This window comes from Gobius niger (assembly GCF_951799975.1).
Source record: "Gobius niger genome assembly, chromosome: 15".
NCBI classification, from domain to species: domain Eukaryota; kingdom Metazoa; phylum Chordata; class Actinopteri; order Gobiiformes; family Gobiidae; genus Gobius; species Gobius niger.
In genome coordinates this window covers 11,529,209-11,546,923 of record NC_136866.1, presented here as the reverse complement: position 1 = coordinate 11,546,923, position 17,715 = coordinate 11,529,209, and the positions used below count along the sequence as shown (strand labels likewise).

General features: G+C 40.5%; 2 protein-coding genes across 2 annotated transcripts; one reads left to right on the top strand and one right to left on the bottom strand.

Moving 5' to 3' along the window:
• Nucleotides 1-5: 5 nt before the first annotated feature.
• Nucleotides 6-2,341, bottom strand: arv1 (ARV1 homolog, fatty acid homeostasis modulator). Its single transcript, XM_079572611.1, has 5 exons — nucleotides 2,190-2,341; nucleotides 1,629-1,748; nucleotides 1,330-1,483; nucleotides 941-1,165; nucleotides 6-380 (listed from the first exon to the last, which is right to left on the bottom strand). The coding sequence occupies exons 1-5, from the start codon at nucleotides 2,286-2,288 to the stop codon at nucleotides 256-258; spliced, it is 723 nt and encodes a 240-aa protein (XP_079428737.1). The 5' UTR covers nucleotides 2,289-2,341; the 3' UTR covers nucleotides 6-255.
• A 4,434-nt stretch (nucleotides 2,342-6,775) lies between these two features.
• On the top strand, nucleotides 6,776-17,063 carry ttc13 (tetratricopeptide repeat domain 13). Its single transcript, XM_079572610.1, has 23 exons — nucleotides 6,776-6,981; nucleotides 7,768-7,862; nucleotides 8,092-8,167; nucleotides 8,245-8,315; nucleotides 8,395-8,460; nucleotides 8,594-8,686; nucleotides 9,841-9,957; nucleotides 10,081-10,191; nucleotides 10,748-10,830; nucleotides 10,910-11,051; nucleotides 11,200-11,374; nucleotides 11,633-11,789; nucleotides 11,900-12,030; nucleotides 12,101-12,233; nucleotides 12,488-12,580; nucleotides 12,890-12,973; nucleotides 13,049-13,133; nucleotides 13,223-13,329; nucleotides 13,434-13,569; nucleotides 14,851-14,930; nucleotides 15,218-15,296; nucleotides 15,703-15,782; nucleotides 15,869-17,063. The coding sequence occupies exons 1-23, from the start codon at nucleotides 6,801-6,803 to the stop codon at nucleotides 15,981-15,983; spliced, it is 2,490 nt and encodes an 829-aa protein (XP_079428736.1). The 5' UTR covers nucleotides 6,776-6,800; the 3' UTR covers nucleotides 15,984-17,063.
• The last annotated feature ends 652 nt before the right edge of the window (nucleotides 17,064-17,715 follow it).

Genomic DNA, 17,715 nt, shown 5'->3' with positions numbered 1-17,715 from the left:
TGATCCTCCAGTTGAGTGCAATAAATATATTGTAAAAAAAAATACCAATATTTTGACAGTTTTAAAACAATTAATTCAACACCAACATAGTTAAAATAAAAAAATATAAACAGTCTTTCTATCAACAGTCCAGACCAAGAAGAGCCATGGCGGTTTCCCCAAGTTGTGTCTGCAATAATAACTGACTGGATTAACTGAAGTAAATCAAACCAGTTTCCAAAGGTCTTTTGTATCTTCAAGTAACAGTCACAGTCATTAAAGGCTCAGCAGGTCTCTGAAACCCCAGGGCAGACTGCTACAGGCCTGTGCCACACAGGTCTCTGAGAGTAAACCCACGCCAATGGACAAGAGAGAGAGGCGTCTGCTGCTGTTCAGGATCACTGTGAAACAAAGACAGAAAAGAAGAAATAACAGTTGTAGGCAAAGTAAAAACATGAAAGAACCACACTTGTCAATAATACTTATCGGGGTTAATATTTAACTACTGCATCACATGTTTATTAGTCTAGTCAAGAGTATGCACTTCACAGCAACACATAAAGCAGGAAACCCATCATTAATAAAATAATATTTGGGTAAGAGATGGTGTTTTTCTTATGTTGTTTTAAGAAGACAACTTTAAATCAATCAAAAAAACGTCCCATTGGGCAGAAGATTTGGTGCTTCTACTGAGAAATACAATCAAGGATTGAAATCACTGGTAATCCAACTTGGTTGTCTGTTTGAGAGTTAGCTGCCACCTGTTGGGACGACTGTGTAATACCTCAAATCCCTTTTAACATTAAAATTTGTAACTTTTTTCATAAAAGTCATAGAATTATGGAATGAAAACATTTCTGTAATATTTTTGACATTGCTATTATTTAATGTTATTTGCTCACCATTAAATGTTAATATCATTAACACACCATTAACATTTAAAGCATGAATTAATCCTGACCTCTAATGGCCTGAGAGTTGGATGTGAGCACAAACAACTTGATGAGTGCGAGGCAGAGCGGGGAGTAGTCATGTTCCCAGATAACAGTCGGGATCAGTAGGACCTTCCCGTAGCAGGACAGCAGCAGCGCCTTCAGGAGAAAAGCTGGCTCCACAGACTTCCGCTGTAAACCAACCACCACCAGCCACACAAACAAAAGCACCCCTCCACAGAACGCTGACAGCTCTGAAATGACATCAATATTCAAATGCAAAAATCAATCAATATTTGTGACTCTTTAAAATAAATCCCTTCATTTCATTAGTTCCTCTCTGGCGTTGCAGTGACACACTGTGTGCAGCTCTATCTTGTACTGCTGTATACCGTTATCTCTTTTCAGCCTTCCTTACCGAGGGAGGCCAGAGCGAACATGCCATAAAACTCCCACTCCTTGGTGTATCTGATGAGGTCTGCCGGGTCACTGCTCTGTTCTGAGGAGTCCAGTAAAGACCAGCGGAGGTATGCCTCACACAGCAGACAGAAAACACACAGCTTCCAGTGAATCTGCAGGACAACCACAAGGAGGAGCCAAACACTTACATGAAAGAGGATGGAAAAAAGAAATACACATACCCACATGCAAAAAACATAAGTAAATTTAAAAAAAAAATGAATTAGGCACAACATTTCCTAAAGATTAACTACTTACAGTCAGGCTTGTATTAAACAGAATGTGTCTAAAAGCTTGTGTTTTGCACAAAATGGCATCAATGAGGATGATTACTGGGTCATACTCGATGTACTTGTCCACTGGCTTCTGGCATGACTCCTAAAAGAAAAAGAGGAATCAAATGTAAGCTGTTATTTACATTACATTTGTTATGTACAGAAATATTGTTACTAGCTCTTCTCTTCAGTTACATCAACTAACCTCCAGTCCTCTTTCATCTATAAATTATAACAACTCTCAAAGCAAGCACCTTTATACCATTCATTACTTTGTCTTCTGCACATGGCCAACCCATTTCAGGCTGGCTTTCCTGGCTGACATGAGCTCCTTTTGGTGTTCATAATCCATAATCATCATGCTTATCTCTCCCTCAGCTCTGCTTTTGCTACCTCCAGCTCCCGTTCCTGCTCTAACCACTGTTTTAGACACATTTCACTTGAGATACTAAAGTTTAGAAGACATGAGCCATGATCTTCACATCCAAGGAAAGCAGTATATCTCAAAGGAAAACGAATAAAGCTGTACATAGAGAGCACGTACGCATATGGTTATCTTCAGGATTCCATGGCTGTAGTCTCTGTGCAGCTCCGAAGCCTTTTCGTTACATTCAACACATCTAAAGTCCTGCACTTTCCCCATGCCTCACTGTAAACAGATCCCCTAAACCGAACCCGGAAGCTCAGTAGCGAGCATTTCTTCTTCGAGGGTTTGATAGAACGCGCTACTACTCCGCTACTGCCCTCCTGTGTATGATATAGATGGTGACATACTAAGAACAAGCAAAACTGCCAAAATTATCAATAAATCAATAAATTAATAAATACATTGGCGGATGATTATTGAAATATCATTGCAAACGTTGAACTAAACATATTATATTTTTTAATCAACATGCTATTTTGGGTTAACATTAACTAATAAAGTCCTATCATTATTTTCTGTCTGTCTGTCTGTCTGTCTGTCTGTCTGTCTGTCTGTCTGTCTGTCTGTCTGTCTGTCTGTCTGTCTGTCTGTCTGTCAGTATTTATTTATTTATTTATTCTTTAATTTTCCGAAAAAAAAAAAGAAAAAAAAATCCACAGTGTATTATCTCATAATTACGAGATAGTATCTCTTAATTACGAGATATATTTTCCGTTTTCCGAATTTATTTTTTTTACTTTTTGAGTTTAACTCCTCCCTTTGCTTTGCTGTCGCGTGGTGTCAGTCGACGCTGCAACAGTGAAGTGCAACGCCAGGTCCATGTGTCTTTTGAAGGCATCGAAATGTAAAAAGATAGACAGGTAAATGTCTTTTCTTAACTAACTTGTACTGAGCATTTTATCCATGGTAACGACAAGTGGTTTGTCTATTTTAACAGCATCGCTTTAGTAGCTATAGATTCGTCAGCATGGCGACAAAACTCAGTTGGGGCTGATCTGAAACAACGGCGCATTTTGCGTTGCTAGTATGATGAGCAACACCACGGCCATCACAGACGCCTGGGCTCGACTCAACCAAAAGTTTGATCTGATGTACGTCAAGTGCGCCTTCGTACACTGGTACGTGAACAAGGGCATGGAGGAGGGAGAGTTCTCTGAGGCCAGAGAGGACATAGCCGCTAGGGATGGGCGATACCACATTTTTTGTAATCGATACATACCGATACTTTTGGGGTCTATTTTCTCGATACCGAAACCGATACCGATACTGGTCATTTTTATCCGGGTGAATGTATTTCAATCAACAGACATTTCTAAAACTGGTTATTTTATATATTTAATAGGTACATTTAAATGATATTACTTTAACTGGTTATTTATACAATGTTAATGTGAAATTAAATACATAAGCAAAGTTTAAAAGTATACTTTAACAAACAGAAAACAGAATCTAAACCAGAATGTAATGGCTGGCTTAATTCAATCCCCGGTCCTGTGGACTGTTTTGGCTCAGAACAAAGATGTAAATTGTCCTTTTATGTTTAAAATTGCTGCCACGCCTATTTTTTACATATGCAAATTAGTATCGATACTTTTTGCCCAATATCGATACTTAAAAAGTAGCCATTTGGTATCGATATATCGATACTGTGGTATCGATCCGCCCATCCCTAGTCTGTGTTTGTAAGCCCGTAATGTTGGGATCTTTGCGGATTGCTGCAGCTAGCGGTTCAATAAAGATAGTGAAGAGGAGTCATTTAGTCCATTTAGTCCAAACGGTTTCCCTTTGAGTCTCCTGCCCAAACTTCTGACAAATTCACGTTGTTTAAATTGTTCAAATCGGGCAACGATAGGCCTGTGAGTCGTCCTCGGTCGTGGTGGATGGTGTCCTGAGTTGGTGTTGACATCCGATGCCTGAAGCGCTGAGGCGTACGATCTCTTTTTCCCAATGCGATGCACACGGGCGAACGAGATGCCCCTAACAGCCTCTTCTTCAATGTTCAGTTCTTTTATCAAGAAAGTTTTGAGCGTTTCCTCTATGTTTTCGTTATTCGTCTCCGGGATTCCACTAATAATTAGGTTATCCCTCATCGATCTGGATTGTAGATCTAGCAGTGATTCTCTCAACGTGAAGTTCTCTTGATTAATAATTAACATTTCTTCTTTTAACTCCGATACAGTTTCTTTTAGTGCTGTAGTTTCGTCTTTAAAAGCCGAAACAATGTTTTTCAGTTCAGTCATATCGGAGATAACTTGATCCAACAAATCCAGCTTCTCTAGCTTACCGAGTGGTTGTAGCTTCTCTTCAATGAGCAGGAGCATATTGTGCTCTATATCCGTCAAATCTGGGGAGTTCAGAAGTTCTTCGCTAGAGAGCCGGTGCTTTTTTGAAGGTGGCGGACCTTGGCTTCTGGATTTAATCGGCGTGCTACTATGAGTAGCTCCTTTCAACACGGGGGTGCTAGTTAGCTGCAGCCCTTCAAGAGTCACTTGAAAGGGGAGTGAATATTCCACCCTCGGTTTGTCTCCGTCCATTGACATCACCAGAAGATTGTCCTGACCATTTAAAAACAAAGGATACCACATCCCAAAAAATGAGGTGCGCAGAAACTGTGACCCACTCATTCAGCACCGGAGCAGCAGTTATGATTGAGACAGATGGCACTGGCACTCACCGACTGCAAGAATTCCCAATCAACATAACGTTGAAGACTGACACCCTTTTGCTACGAGGACTAGTGGCATTTGTTCCAGGGTCACGCCAAACCACTATGGGACACTATGTGGCATATTGCAAGAGGCCATATGCTTGGGAGCGGTACGATGACCTGTCCAGCCGTGTGGCCACTTGTTCAGAGAGAACAAAAATACAGCCGCATGTCGTCCTTTACACAAAGTAGTTTAACTAGGTTTTCTGTTTGTTTGAATGTTTGAAATGTTTGAAACGTTATGAATAAAATGTTCTAAATAAAATGTTCTAAATAAAATCCTTGAAACTCCTGACATTGAAAGTGTCCTTGAAACAGTTGAAATTCCCCACACTGCTGAAATAATTTGGTTCTTGTAACTATGGTAACCTGGTCTGGACTTGGTCCGGCTTCTGTGGTTTACCTCGATCTGGTTTTGGTTCCGGAAACTATGGCAACTTGTCTGGTCTTGGTATGGGTCTTGGTTCAGGTCTTGGTCTGGCTCTGAATTCCAGTCTTTGTTTGGGTCTTGTTTTTGGTTTGGGTCTTGGTATGATCTTGGTACCGGTCTTGGTCTGGTCTTGGTTCGGTTCTTGGTTTGGTCTGGTCTTGGTTTGGGTCTTGGCTCAGGTCTTAGTCCTGGTTTGATCTTTGTTCAGGTCTTGGTCTGGTCTGGTCTTGGTTTGGTTCTTAGTCTTGGTCTTGGTTTGGGTCTTCGTTTGGTCTTGGTTTGGGTCTTGGCCTGGTCTTGGTCAGGTCTTTGTCTGGTCTTGGTTCAGGTCTTGGATCGGGTCTTGGCTCGGGTCTTGGCTCGGGTCTTGGTCTGGTCAAAAACGAAGTGCGCACAAACGCTAATTTTATGTGCACAAACATGCACAAACGAAATGCTAAACAATGACACTAATTTGGAGTGAATCGGACACTATGGGGGGGCTGATCAATTATCAATCAATGATCAGAAAAATCTAAACTTTCTCTAATTATTCAAAAACAACTTTAAGAAATGTTGAATTATGAATCTAGTTTCTACTAAATAAAGAAACAAAGACATGGGGAGGAGTAAAATGGTTCAACAGCCCATAAATATCCTACATAAAAAAACGGAGAATGCTAACATGATGCTACACGTTAGCATCGGGCTAATGCTAACGGTTAGCTAGTGCTAGCTACACCTGCCGTTTTTTCACTTCTACAGAACAATCTGCTGTGAGAAGATATCCATATGGACCCAATTTACACTTGACTTTATTTGTATGTGATAAATAAGTTCATATTTATCACAAATGGCTAAAAAGAGTGAACAATTGTGTTTCCCAAAAGATTCTATTTTCCCCTCGGTGAGGCCACGCCCCCTTCTATGACGAGATGCCGTCTGTATCTATTGGAGTTTTATACGGCGCACATGAGCGCTCTGATTGGTTACACGTCAGTCCATCAGAGATCACGTAGGCCTACTTCAGTGATAAAAATAAATAAAAAATGTGTTATTATTTTTTTTATAAATAAAATGAAATGAATGCATAAAATATTTTACACAAAATGTGATATGATTTTACTTTTAACCATTTGCAAATGTAAAGGTTTACATGGCCTCTTCAACTGGCTCTATCGCGGTAAGTAACAAACTGCATGTAGGCTATTTATTTTTTTATTTCTCTCACCACAAGCCCGCCCCCTTCATTTGCATGAGGTGAGAGAAATCAAGAAAAGAATAATGCAGGGTGTAAAAAATAAAGCGTTGACTAAAAATAAAAGTGTAAATAAATAAATGCATAAATAAATGAAAGGAACAAATAAATGCAGACAGAAAAAAATAATGATAATAATGATAGGACTTTTGTTGTGAATTGTTAATAACATGCTCGATTGTCATTATTATTATTTAAATAAAAAATAAGACACTTTGCAGTTTGACAGCTCCCCGGGGGTTGTAGGAAGTGTAGTCCCCTGACAGTAGATGTAGTCCACTGTCAGGTTGAAGGGGGCGTGTCCTTGGCTCGGTTGTTCTCTATCGCCGCTGCTTCCGCTCCGTCACACATGTCATGGAGCCCAACATGGCCCCTGTGAGCCGGGCTGTTGTTGTGGTCGGGCTGTCGGTGCTGTACCTGAGCGGGGCCATCCTCTCCACGGAGTATTTCTCCACCCTCACGCTCTTCAACAGCGAGCTGCACAAGCAGGGCTGCAGCTCGCTCTCCGACTGGGAGGAATACGCGCAGGACTGCGGTAAGTCTCTCCTTTTTCGCTCGCTCTGCCACGTCCTCCTCGGGTGAACTGTGACTTTCCCCCGGCTAGCTTATCCCTCCGATGGTGGGCTAATCTGAATCAGCCCCGGAGATGACAACTCGGATAAGCCTTGTCCGTGTCGTTTTAGCGGCGAAAGTGTCCTAAAAGCCACGCGCAGCGGAAATACAATGAAGGCAACACTACAGCAGATGAATAAACTTAACTGACCCTGCTTGTAAAAGGGAAGCATCTCAAATCTGCACATTTTGAGTCTCCATGTCTTGCCAGATACTAAATCCGATTCATAACTGTGTATGTCACTTACTTCTAACCATTTTTCAGCATTATAGAGTCTGTGGTCCTTGCTTAGTATCAAGTGGCACATTTATCACCCCCTCAAGGCGCTTTGGAGCTCATGTACTGCACTGTGTAATCTTAACCACTTTGGACCACCATGCAACCCAGTCCAAACAAAAGGCTACACTGTCAATTTTTTTTTTTTAAAGGTGTTGCTTAGTATTATTTGATTCTTATCCTTTGCATTAAACAAAAGAATGCACCATATCCCCATAATCTTAATTTCATAGCTCTCCTCTGTATCATTTTCATTTTAATCTATTTTAATGATTTTCTCGAATGCTTGCTTTGAACAGTATGTCCTAAATGCTTGAGACTGTTTTGGTATGTTAAATATTTTCTGTGTGAAATATTAGCTGTGGTGGATGGGGACGGGCGGCAGTCGAGCCGATAGTAACCGTGTTTGAATTCCCCCCCCCCTCTTTTTAGAGTCGTCCATTTTGCAGCTGGAGGACCCAGATTGCGAGGAGGGCAGTAATCCACCCTGCGAGTCCATCTTCTCCCTCAATGCAGAAAAGATACTGGTAAAGTGACAGACTCTGGACTTTAGTGACACTAAACCGACTAAAACTGGTCTTCCACGACAAGAATTAACTTTTTTTTTAAATCCATAATATGAGAGCTGTGACTTAAACCGTGTACCGTTAGTAGTGGAGTGTTGTAGCGTTTCTCTTCTGTTGACAACGATCAACCTCACACAGGAAATGGGTTTCTAACACTTTTGCATGTATATGTTTTTTTCATCTCGCACAGAATCAGGCCAAGCTGTTTATAGAGCAGAAAAAAATCCCCTTCCCCGTAGAAAACCATAACACGAATGAAGAACTTGGTAAGTCAGCGTTTTCATTTAGCACTGCTCTGCCTCTTTCTCATCTAACGCTGCTCTTACTTCTTCTGTCTTTGCAGCGATTGGCTACGTTCTCATTGGTAACGGCCTGTACGATGAAGCCATTAAGCACTTCTCCCTTTTGTTACAGGTCGGTTCACACAAAACACACCAAAAAATTAAGTGAATGCAAATGCTTATGTTGAGCGCAAAAATGGTTTTGCTTTTAGGGTGACCCAGAGCTGGTCAGTGCCATCTATGGGAGAGGGATAGCTTACGGCAAGAAAAGTCTACAGGTGAGATTCACAACAAGGTCCTATTATGTGTTAAAAGTACATGCATTCTTGGAAGTATTGAAGTTGGAACTCAAAACATGAGATGGTGGGTACTTCCTACAGCAGTAAGAGTTTTTTGTCCTTTGCTCAACAGGATATAAAGAATGCAGACCTGGCGTTGTACGAGCTCAACAGAGTCATCACCCTGGAGCCCAACTGGCCTGAGGTTTATGAACAAAGAGCCGAGGTAAAGCCGCGCTGATCGAGATACATAATGGTCTATGGTCTACGTCACAGTGTCCAAATCCATGCAACACCTTTACCAGACTTGTTTTGATCAAGGTTGTGGTCAAATGGTCTTCCCTGATTAAGTTATTGCGACTCTTTCGCCGTCTGTTTATCTTAAATGAATCATCCTGTCCTGGAGGTGATTTCCACAACGTTGAGGATGTTTGAGGGTCTCGCGCGGCGCCACCACATAATCCCATGGCCGCGCCCAGTCTTAGATTACATAATCTTTTGAGGAAAACAAATCAGATTCAAATGAGATGCCCGGAGGAGTGAATCACGGAAATGCAAAAGTTATGGAAATGCTCCATTCTCCTCCAATCGTCTTTGTTGTCTTGTGGTTTTGACATTCAAGACTCCTTTTGCCTCCCGTGTCGTCTTGTGCGTCGTACTTATTATATCATATACAGTAATAGTAGTAGTAATGAATGAAACTGCATGAAGATTATATCTGTCAGATCAACATAATAAAACATGAATTATAAGTGCAATTTGATATGAAGTTGGCTTGCTGCTTGCTTTGTGACAGCTGTGTGTAATTCTGACTTGCCTTAGGTGTTGTTATCTGATCACGGAAACAATACTATTCACCTTATTCTGGGAGTTCACTCCTATTAGTTTCCATAGGACTGGAGAAGTCAAGAGAAAATCAGTTACTACGCGGACACAAAGCAATTTTTAGGCGGCGCAGATTGGACATTTTACTCAAATCAATTGACTTAACATCAGATTTTAGCTGCAACATTTTTCCCTTGTTCTCTGCTTAATGAACGGACTTTGCCCTCTACTGGAATTGTCAATACAATGTCAGTGCCGATCTGTGGCAAAAGTGGGCAGGGCGGAATAAGGTGAATATTTGGAGATAAAATGCATAATATCCATCTTATAAATATACTCTTTTACCCATTGAAAGGACAATGATGTAGTTCAGAAACCTACATCTTAAGTCTTAGTCTATTAATCGGAACTGAATCAAAGTTGTAATTTTAATGGTTACAGTTGGCAAATCATCTTTTATGTTAATTAACAAAATATCTTGACTCTATAGGCTCAAGAAATCTGTCAATCATTCACATTAGCAGCTCTTGACAATAATATCATGGTGTGTTTCAGATCCTGTCTCCTCTGGGCCGGATCAGCGAGGCCCTGTCAGACCTGACCAAGGCCATATCTCTGCTGCCGTCGGCTCGTCTCTACAGACACAGAGGGACGCTGCTGTTTATATCCGAGGTACATTATGTGCTGTGAACTGTGCAGGAAAACTTCCAAACCTGAAGCACTGATTGACAGATGTGTATATTGTGCACTAAAAACTGAGTCTGAGATTTGATCTGTTTTTTTTACTCTGAATAGGACTATGTGGCTGCCATGGAGGACTTCCAGCAGTCTCTGGACCTGAAGAAGAACCAGCCTATCGCCATGCTGTACAAAGGCCTTACATACTTCCACAGGGGGCTGCTCAAGGTAAAGATCTGGGATTATTTCCTTATGCAAAGTTATGCTTTGGAGCTTAATAGACAAAGTAAAACTACCTCTTGTTATAGTTTATAAATGTTTATTCGGTTAGACACTTCAGTCCTGGTCTGACTTGGAGTTAGGGATTGGACTTGAACATTTTCTTTGAGCAATCCATCAGAATCATATCATGTTTCCTTCATTAACAATTCTCAGTTTTTTAAATGCAAAATATCTAAATGAAATCTGGTATTACCTGTTATAAATGCTTTGTATGATAGGAGGTTTATATCGGAGAAGCTTACACTTCTGTTAAAATAAAGGCCAATTTATGAGCCTAACCCTTTGGAATCAATCAGGAAATCTATAATGAACTGCATCTATAATACATGGCATTGAATTGCTATAATCTTATCAATACCCATCCCTACTTGGATTCACCAGTAAGTGCTTTATCTCTGTTAACAGAGCCGAAAGCTGAGGCCGTCTCTGTCACCATGTGCTTTTTTGCAGTTTCCTGTCAACTCTATGCTCTTTCGTAACAGTTTTTTCTTTGCCCCATCAGGAAGCCATTGAGACATTCAAAGAGGCCCTGAAGTTAAAGTCTGATTTCATCGATGCTTATAAGAGCCTTGGACAGGCCTATCGGTAGCTATTACGTAAATTGATGTATTTATTGTCTGTCTGCAAGTAAGTTTTTTGTTAAGGCCTTGTTTTGTTTCCTCAGAGAGTTGGGTGATTTCGAGTCGGCAATGGAGAGCTTCCAGAAAGCTCTCATGTTGAACCAGAACCACATCCAGTCTCTGCAGCTGCGGGGAATGATGCTTTACCACCACGGGTCCCTAAAGGAGGCGATAGGCAACTTTAAAGTACGCACACATGGTCACTAACTAGGAGTGTGCTATTCTGAGCAGACTTGTTTTTTAAGCTTTCAATCATGTTTTAATGTCGTTTCCTCATCAAAAACCTTTACTCCTTCAACAAACCTGATCTGTTTTTTTCATGTGCTTTCTCTAGAGATGCCTTCAGCTGGAGCCCTACAACGAGGTGTGCCAGTACATGAAGGGACTGAGCCACGTGGCCATGGGGCAGTTTTACGAAGGCATCAAAGCTCAGACCAAAGTGATGCTGAACGACCCTCTCCTGGGACAGAAGGCCAGCTCCGAATACCTCAAAGTCAAATACCTCAGAGGTGAAAAGCGTCTTTTCTCTATCGCCATTTTATATCACCGTTTAGTATGTCTTACGGAACCGAGGGGCAATAAAAGGGAAATGATTGTTCCTTTATGGCGTTTGATAAGAGAATTCAGTCATGTTCTCTTTGTTTATTATAGCAGCGCTTTCAAAGAAAAAGCTTTCACTGATGAGGTGCTCAAGGCAATGATTTACTCTGGTGTAAAAAGACATTGCACGTGTTCTTACTTTCTGTTTATGTTTGTCTTTGCGCCAGAATACTCTCGCTACCTGCACTCTCACCTGGACATCCCGGTGGCAGAGTACAATGTGGACCAGGACTTACCAGGGAACTTTAAGAACCACTGGGCGAAGAACCTGCCTTTTCTAATCGAAGACTATGAAGAGCAGCCAGGGCTCCAACCACATATCAAGTAAGACTGGGTGAAAGCAATGGAGATTAGTGCAGAAGAGAGTTAGTGATGATAAAGTATGCATGGCCTTTGTCGTTTTATTTAACACATTTTCTCCATCTGTTTTCCAGGGATGTATTGCCACAAAACTTTGACAGCTACAGCAGCGAAGTGCAGAAGCTAATCTGCACGGCTGACCATCTGGGGGCACTAATGCAGTACGACACACCGGGATTTCTACCAAACAAGAGAATACACAGAGGTACACGATGACTGGTAATAATAAGGAGTACGATTTTGAGATGCAAAGACTAAACTCTTGATGACTTTAGCCATGGGCTTGGCAACGCTAGAGGTGATGCAGGCCATGCACAAAACCTGGAGCAACTCCAAAGTGCGGGTCAACGGCAAAACCAGACAAATGCAGTGGAGAGATATGTTTGACATATCGGTCAAGTGGAGGAGGTAAGAACATCTAGAAGACACCAGAAGTCATAGGGTTGTGATCAAAGTAAAAAGAAGAAAATGTGACAATTTTTTTCAGCAGATGTTTTGGATTATTTGTATTAAATTGATGTAATATAAGTGGATTTCTTCATGATGTAAAGACTGAACTTAGTCGTAAGCACAGCTCAATTTCCTTTGAAGCCGTTTAATGTCCTTTTAGTCTGTACATTATTACACTCCCACAGACCTAACAGGCTTCTCTTGTGCTCCAGGATCGCAGACCCAGACCAGCCGGTTTTGTGGTTAGACCAGATGCCAGCCAGAAGTCTCAGCAGAGGCTTCAACAATCACATTAACCTCATCAGGTAACGGCATCGAAAGTCTCACAATATCCTCGGTGTCGTTTAGCCAAATCCTTTTAGAGTTTAGCACCTCACAGTCTGTTGTACCTTCTATAGAGGGATCCGCAGCTGTCAAAATGTTTTGGTAACAGGCAACAGATAAAGTGTGGGATGCCAGCCAGAATCTTATTAGAAATGTTTTATGATCGGCTACTTTATTGACAGGAAAATGACTTGTTTCACATTTAACGGAGGATATTTTTGTCTCAAATTCAAATGACTTTGTGCAATCTGTCCCTATAAGCTCAGTGTTACTTTTTTTTCTTATTTTAGGGGGCAGATAATCAACATCCGATACTTGGCTTACTTTGAAACTATCCTTGACTTCATCAAAGAAAGAATACTGGTTTATCACAGGTAGGCACAGAAAAGTTTATTTCGTTGATTGTGCTTAAAAATACACTAAACATATGGAACTATTTCTCTGTGCAGCGCATACAATCCCAGAGGCCTACAAGACGTCCGTCACGCTCTTGAAAATGTCAATAAAGTGGAAGATCTGCTTCCTATAATGAAGGTATAAAGAGCGAGATGCACAGTAGAACTAGTTTTCACACAAGACATTATTGATGGGATGTGCGGCTTGTTTTGCCTTTTCTGGAGCAGTTTAACAGTAAAACTAGAGATGGCTTCACCGTCAACTCCAAAGTGCAGAGCCTGAAGGACGCTGGGAAGGAATATGACGGCTTTACAATCACCATTACAGGAGACAGGTACAGAATCAACGTCAAGTTATTTTGTGTAGCCCAAAGTTTGAATAGCTTTGAGTGCTGTGTTTATTTGACAATTCTTTCTCGTCTCATTTTGTTTGTTTTAGAGTGGGGAACATGTTATTCTCCGTGGAGACACAGACCACAGAGGAGCGCACGCAGCAGTACCAGAATGAGATCGAGTCCATTTACAAAGACCTGACGGCTAAAGGGAAGGCCCTCATGTTGTCCACGGAGCTGGGGGTAAGCGACTGCGCCCTGCACGACATTCCTCTCCTAATCGAAACCACAAGTCACTCTCGATGAGACGAAGAGAGAACCCAGAACAGCTGCTCGGGGAGTGATTATTTACCTTTTTCATAAACAGAAGAATGCAGCACAAGTCACTCCTGGTTTGAGCTCAAAGCTTTTATCTGTTTTTTTTTAGTAGGTTCTTTTTCACCGTTCTTTTTTAACTTTCCAAAAATCTACTGTAATTCATGTGAGCTGATGAACCTTTTAACCCCACCTGAACCGAGTTTGGCATTACCCAAATCTAAAATAGTCGTATAATACAAAAACAAGGATGAAAGCCCAACAAAAGAGTGACAAAAAAGCAACAAAAAATGTGCTGGAAAAGCAACAATAACGCAATTAAAAAAGTGACACAAGCACGACTAAAAATTGATGAAAAAGATCACAAAAGAAGAGCAACAAAAAAATGACAAAAACACAACAAAAAAGTGACCAAAACACAACAAAAAAGTGACAAAATGCAACAAAAAAGTGACAAAAACGCAACAAAAAAGTCACAAAATGCAACAAAAAAGTCACAAAAACACAACATAAAAAACATGAAAGAACCCAACAAAACACACTAAAAAAACACACTGAAAAATGTGACAACAAAGGGGCAACAAAAGAGCAACAAAAAAGTGACAAAAACACAACAAAAAAGTGACAAATGCAACAAAAAAGTGACGAAAACACAACATAAAAAAACTCAAAAACATGAAAGAATCCTACAAAAACACACACAAAAAAACACACTGAAAAATGTGACAACAAAGGGGCGACAAAAAAAAATTCCCATCAGTTTTGTAGGTCTTAGCTTTCACACTGACCTTGAGGCTGTGAGCTCCAGTCTAGAAGCTTTTAGATTTGGGTAAAGCTGAACTGGGGACTGCGCTCAGTTAAGGAGAGGGTAGTAAGAGGGATGAGATGCTAAGCGCAGTCTGTTAAAGGGAAAGTGCCTTTTGTACAATGAACATCAAGTTTGGAAATCTCCCAATACCTGACAGAACAACACACTAAATGTATTGTCTATCTAGTATGTTTTGGTACCTGTAGCAGGCGTCTTTCATGTGAAGGATTTGCTTCATTATAAAAAGAATCTTTGGTATTTCATTACTCAGGCATCTGCTTTTGTCGTTTCTCTCAATAAGTCTGGAAATGCAATTAATTTTTCTTTTAAATAATTCCACTATCCCGCTTTGTTCCAGTGTGACGGTGAGAGTTTATGGCTTTAATATTGTGCTTTTGTAGGATGCGGACGCTGTGTGTAACCTCATCCTGTCTTTGGTTTACTACTTCTGCAACCTCATGCCGCTCTCCAGAGGATCCAGGTAAAGTTCAACGGTTAGACAAGGCTCTAGGAAAAATAAAATGGTCTTCATCTCCCAAACAAAAGTGGCCGATTTAGAAACATCAATAGAAATATAAAGGACCTAAATGATGCAAAATCAACATTTATAACCCAGTCCACACTCAGTAATACATCACACAAAGGAATCCACACAATTCCTGTTTTATTATCTAGGTCAGATATGGGCAAACGTTTTGTAGCAGATGTTGTTCATCATTATCGTCAACCATCCAACCATGTCAATCTTTACATTATTGTTTTTTTTAGTGTTGTGGCCTACTCTGTGGTGATGGGAGCGCTCATGGCCAGTGGCAAAGAGGTCACAGGAAGGATCCCCAAAGGAAAGGTAAGAACAAGCCGGACAAAACCAGCCTCTTGGTAACACATTATATGGATGTATGAATGTTTGACGCAGACCGTTGTAATAAGGTTGTCAACAAATTTTCTATCCCTCATTTCTCCCTTTAATCATTTGCTATTTTCTTACAAAGCAGTAACTAAATGCGTTTTGCTATCGCCAAAATTCTCTATTCATTAATCAAGGGTTACATATCAGGAAGCAAACCGCGTTGTATCAGAATGACACAGACAACATTGTTCTTTTTACACAATGCTGTCTGCATTTCGGGGAGGTATCTTTTACCTCTTTGGTATCCACTGAGTGTGTGTAATTCCACAAACTAAATAAAGCTGAAGTCAAAATATCTAGAAATCTATTAAGTCTCGGCTTGTCCTCACTTTGTCAAATTTAGCTTGTGGACTTCGAAGCCATGACCACATCCAATCCAGGCAGCTTCAGTAAAATGGCAAAAATGTGGATGAACCTCAAAAGGTAATGTGATTTTTGTAACTTTGAAGTTTGAACTACTCTTTGCCTACTCCATGTTTTATTGTAATCTTATTGTAATCTATCCACAGTTTACCCAGTTGGTACCAGAGTCTTCCGTCTGTAGCAGAGACTTTCCCGTCGACCAGAACGATGATCGAAGTCCTAAACACAGACTCTTCCTCGCACTGTCCAAAGAAGTCTTAACACAACGACCTAAATCTTGGAGAACAGCCAGAGATGACACACTGGGCTGAACAAAGGGACGTGCTCCTCTTGTAACCCAAACTAACACTGGGGCTTAATAATTCTGTATATGAGCTACAGTGTGACACATGTATCAGAATACATGTTTAACTAGCTCCAAGCAAACATTTTTAACTATGTAACAACCAAAAGTGGTTTTCTTCTCCTCTAGTATCTAAAGATGTGAAAAAAATATGTTTTTATATTTTAAAGTCATCTATAAAATATTGAGTTGTCATTTAAAATGGCTAGTTTGGGAAACAAGAGCAGCCATGTCACCTCTCCTCTGCCTCAAAACAAAAGCACAACCTGTAAAAGCCAAACGTTAATGTCAGACTCTTCACCAATCAGTCAAACTGGGTGATACTTTGGCAGATTTTAATTTAATTAATTTCATTTTTTGTTTTTTTCGACCTCACATGTTTTATTCGCTGTATGGGTGCTGTCTGATTCTGGCCTATCCGCAGAGGGGAGTTACTGAAGCTGAACTACAGGGCTAATCTCCTCCACTTTGGATACTTGAACCAGTTTATTTTATTTAAGGCTTCTGCCACTTCTCATGTGGGATTTTAAGTTTGGTTAAGGTTTAGAACATGAGCCAGAAAAGGGATTTCAGGAATTTTAACAACTTGAGTTAATTAAGATACATTCAAGGTACAATATTATTGTCATTTACATTGGGGGTCCCAGATTTTTTTATTTTTATTGAAACCATCTAAAAGTTTCACAACAATGCACCTAAAGAACTCCAGATCCTCCTGCGTAGTTTGATAACCACTCGGTTCATAATGAACTCCAGAGAAGTTCTGCATCACCTCTAATTTTTTGTTGTATTGTAGAACAATGACGCGTAATGTGTCTGTCTCATTCTCTGAATCTGGAATAGAAACGGCATCTGTTTACGTACATTGTCCAGGCATATCATGTTTATCCTGTGACCAGCTGGGTTTTGTGACTTGAGTTTTGGGATGAGAAGGGCAGTTAAAGTTGTGTATGAAGGCCGTCATAAGTGTTTTTATGATGGATGAATAAATACCATGATTGAAAACATTGTCCACTTGAAATGTGTTTTGTTTTATGATATTTGAAGGGAAACAATGTTTCCAAATACCCACTGCATGCAGTTCAGATTATGTTTTTTCTTTCAGGGGAGTCCAGACTATTGTACATGTTTTTAGTGCCATTTCAGGTCAGCTTGCACCCACATACTACTTTTATTATCATTATTATTATTCAGGTGAACTATAGCCTCACCCTATGAGCAATAGAAAAGAAACTCATTCTGGCACATCTTTGTGTGGCTCCGAGGCGTTCACCAAACCGTCTGTAGTCCAGTGGCCGCTTAGGCCAGTGTTTCCCAACCAGGGGTACGGGGACCTAGCAGGGGGTACTTGGAACTATTTCAGATTGAAAAAAGGATGAAATGTAGCCTCATTTTTTATAGGAAAAGCAACATTTTTCAGAAAAATGTGTTGCTTTGGGATAATTTTAGGTTTATTTTTACTTCAACATTGTCCTTTTTCTTTTAAGTAATTACTTTCTAAATAAGCTGTAACACTCTTGACGGTTGACCACTGAAAGGGGTACGAAAGGCAAAAAACGTTGGGAACCACTGGTTTAGGCCAGTGACAGGCAACACCAGGCCCGGGGGCCAAATCCGGCCCTCCAGCATAGAGCCTTTAGCCCTGAAGAT

Bases quoted from the DNA above. Each gene is read 5' to 3' on its own strand.
- arv1 (XM_079572611.1), bottom strand. From the start codon at position 2,288: ATGGGGAAAGTGCAGGACTTTAGATGTGTTGAATGTAACGAAAAGGCT. The intron at 1,484-1,628 runs GTAAGTAGTTAA...GTTGTCCTGCAG, and splicing joins TGTTTAATACAAGCCTGACT to ATTCACTGGAAGCTGTGTGT. The intron at 1,166-1,329 runs GTAAGGAAGGCT...ATGTCATTTCAG, and splicing joins GTTCGCTCTGGCCTCCCTCG to AGCTGTCAGCGTTCTGTGGA.
- ttc13 (XM_079572610.1), top strand. From the start codon at position 6,801: ATGGAGCCCAACATGGCCCCTGTGAGCCGGGCTGTTGTTGTGGTCGGG. The intron at 7,863-8,091 runs GTAAAGTGACAG...CATCTCGCACAG, and splicing joins TCAATGCAGAAAAGATACTG to AATCAGGCCAAGCTGTTTAT. The intron at 8,168-8,244 runs GTAAGTCAGCGT...CTGTCTTTGCAG, and splicing joins TAACACGAATGAAGAACTTG to CGATTGGCTACGTTCTCATT.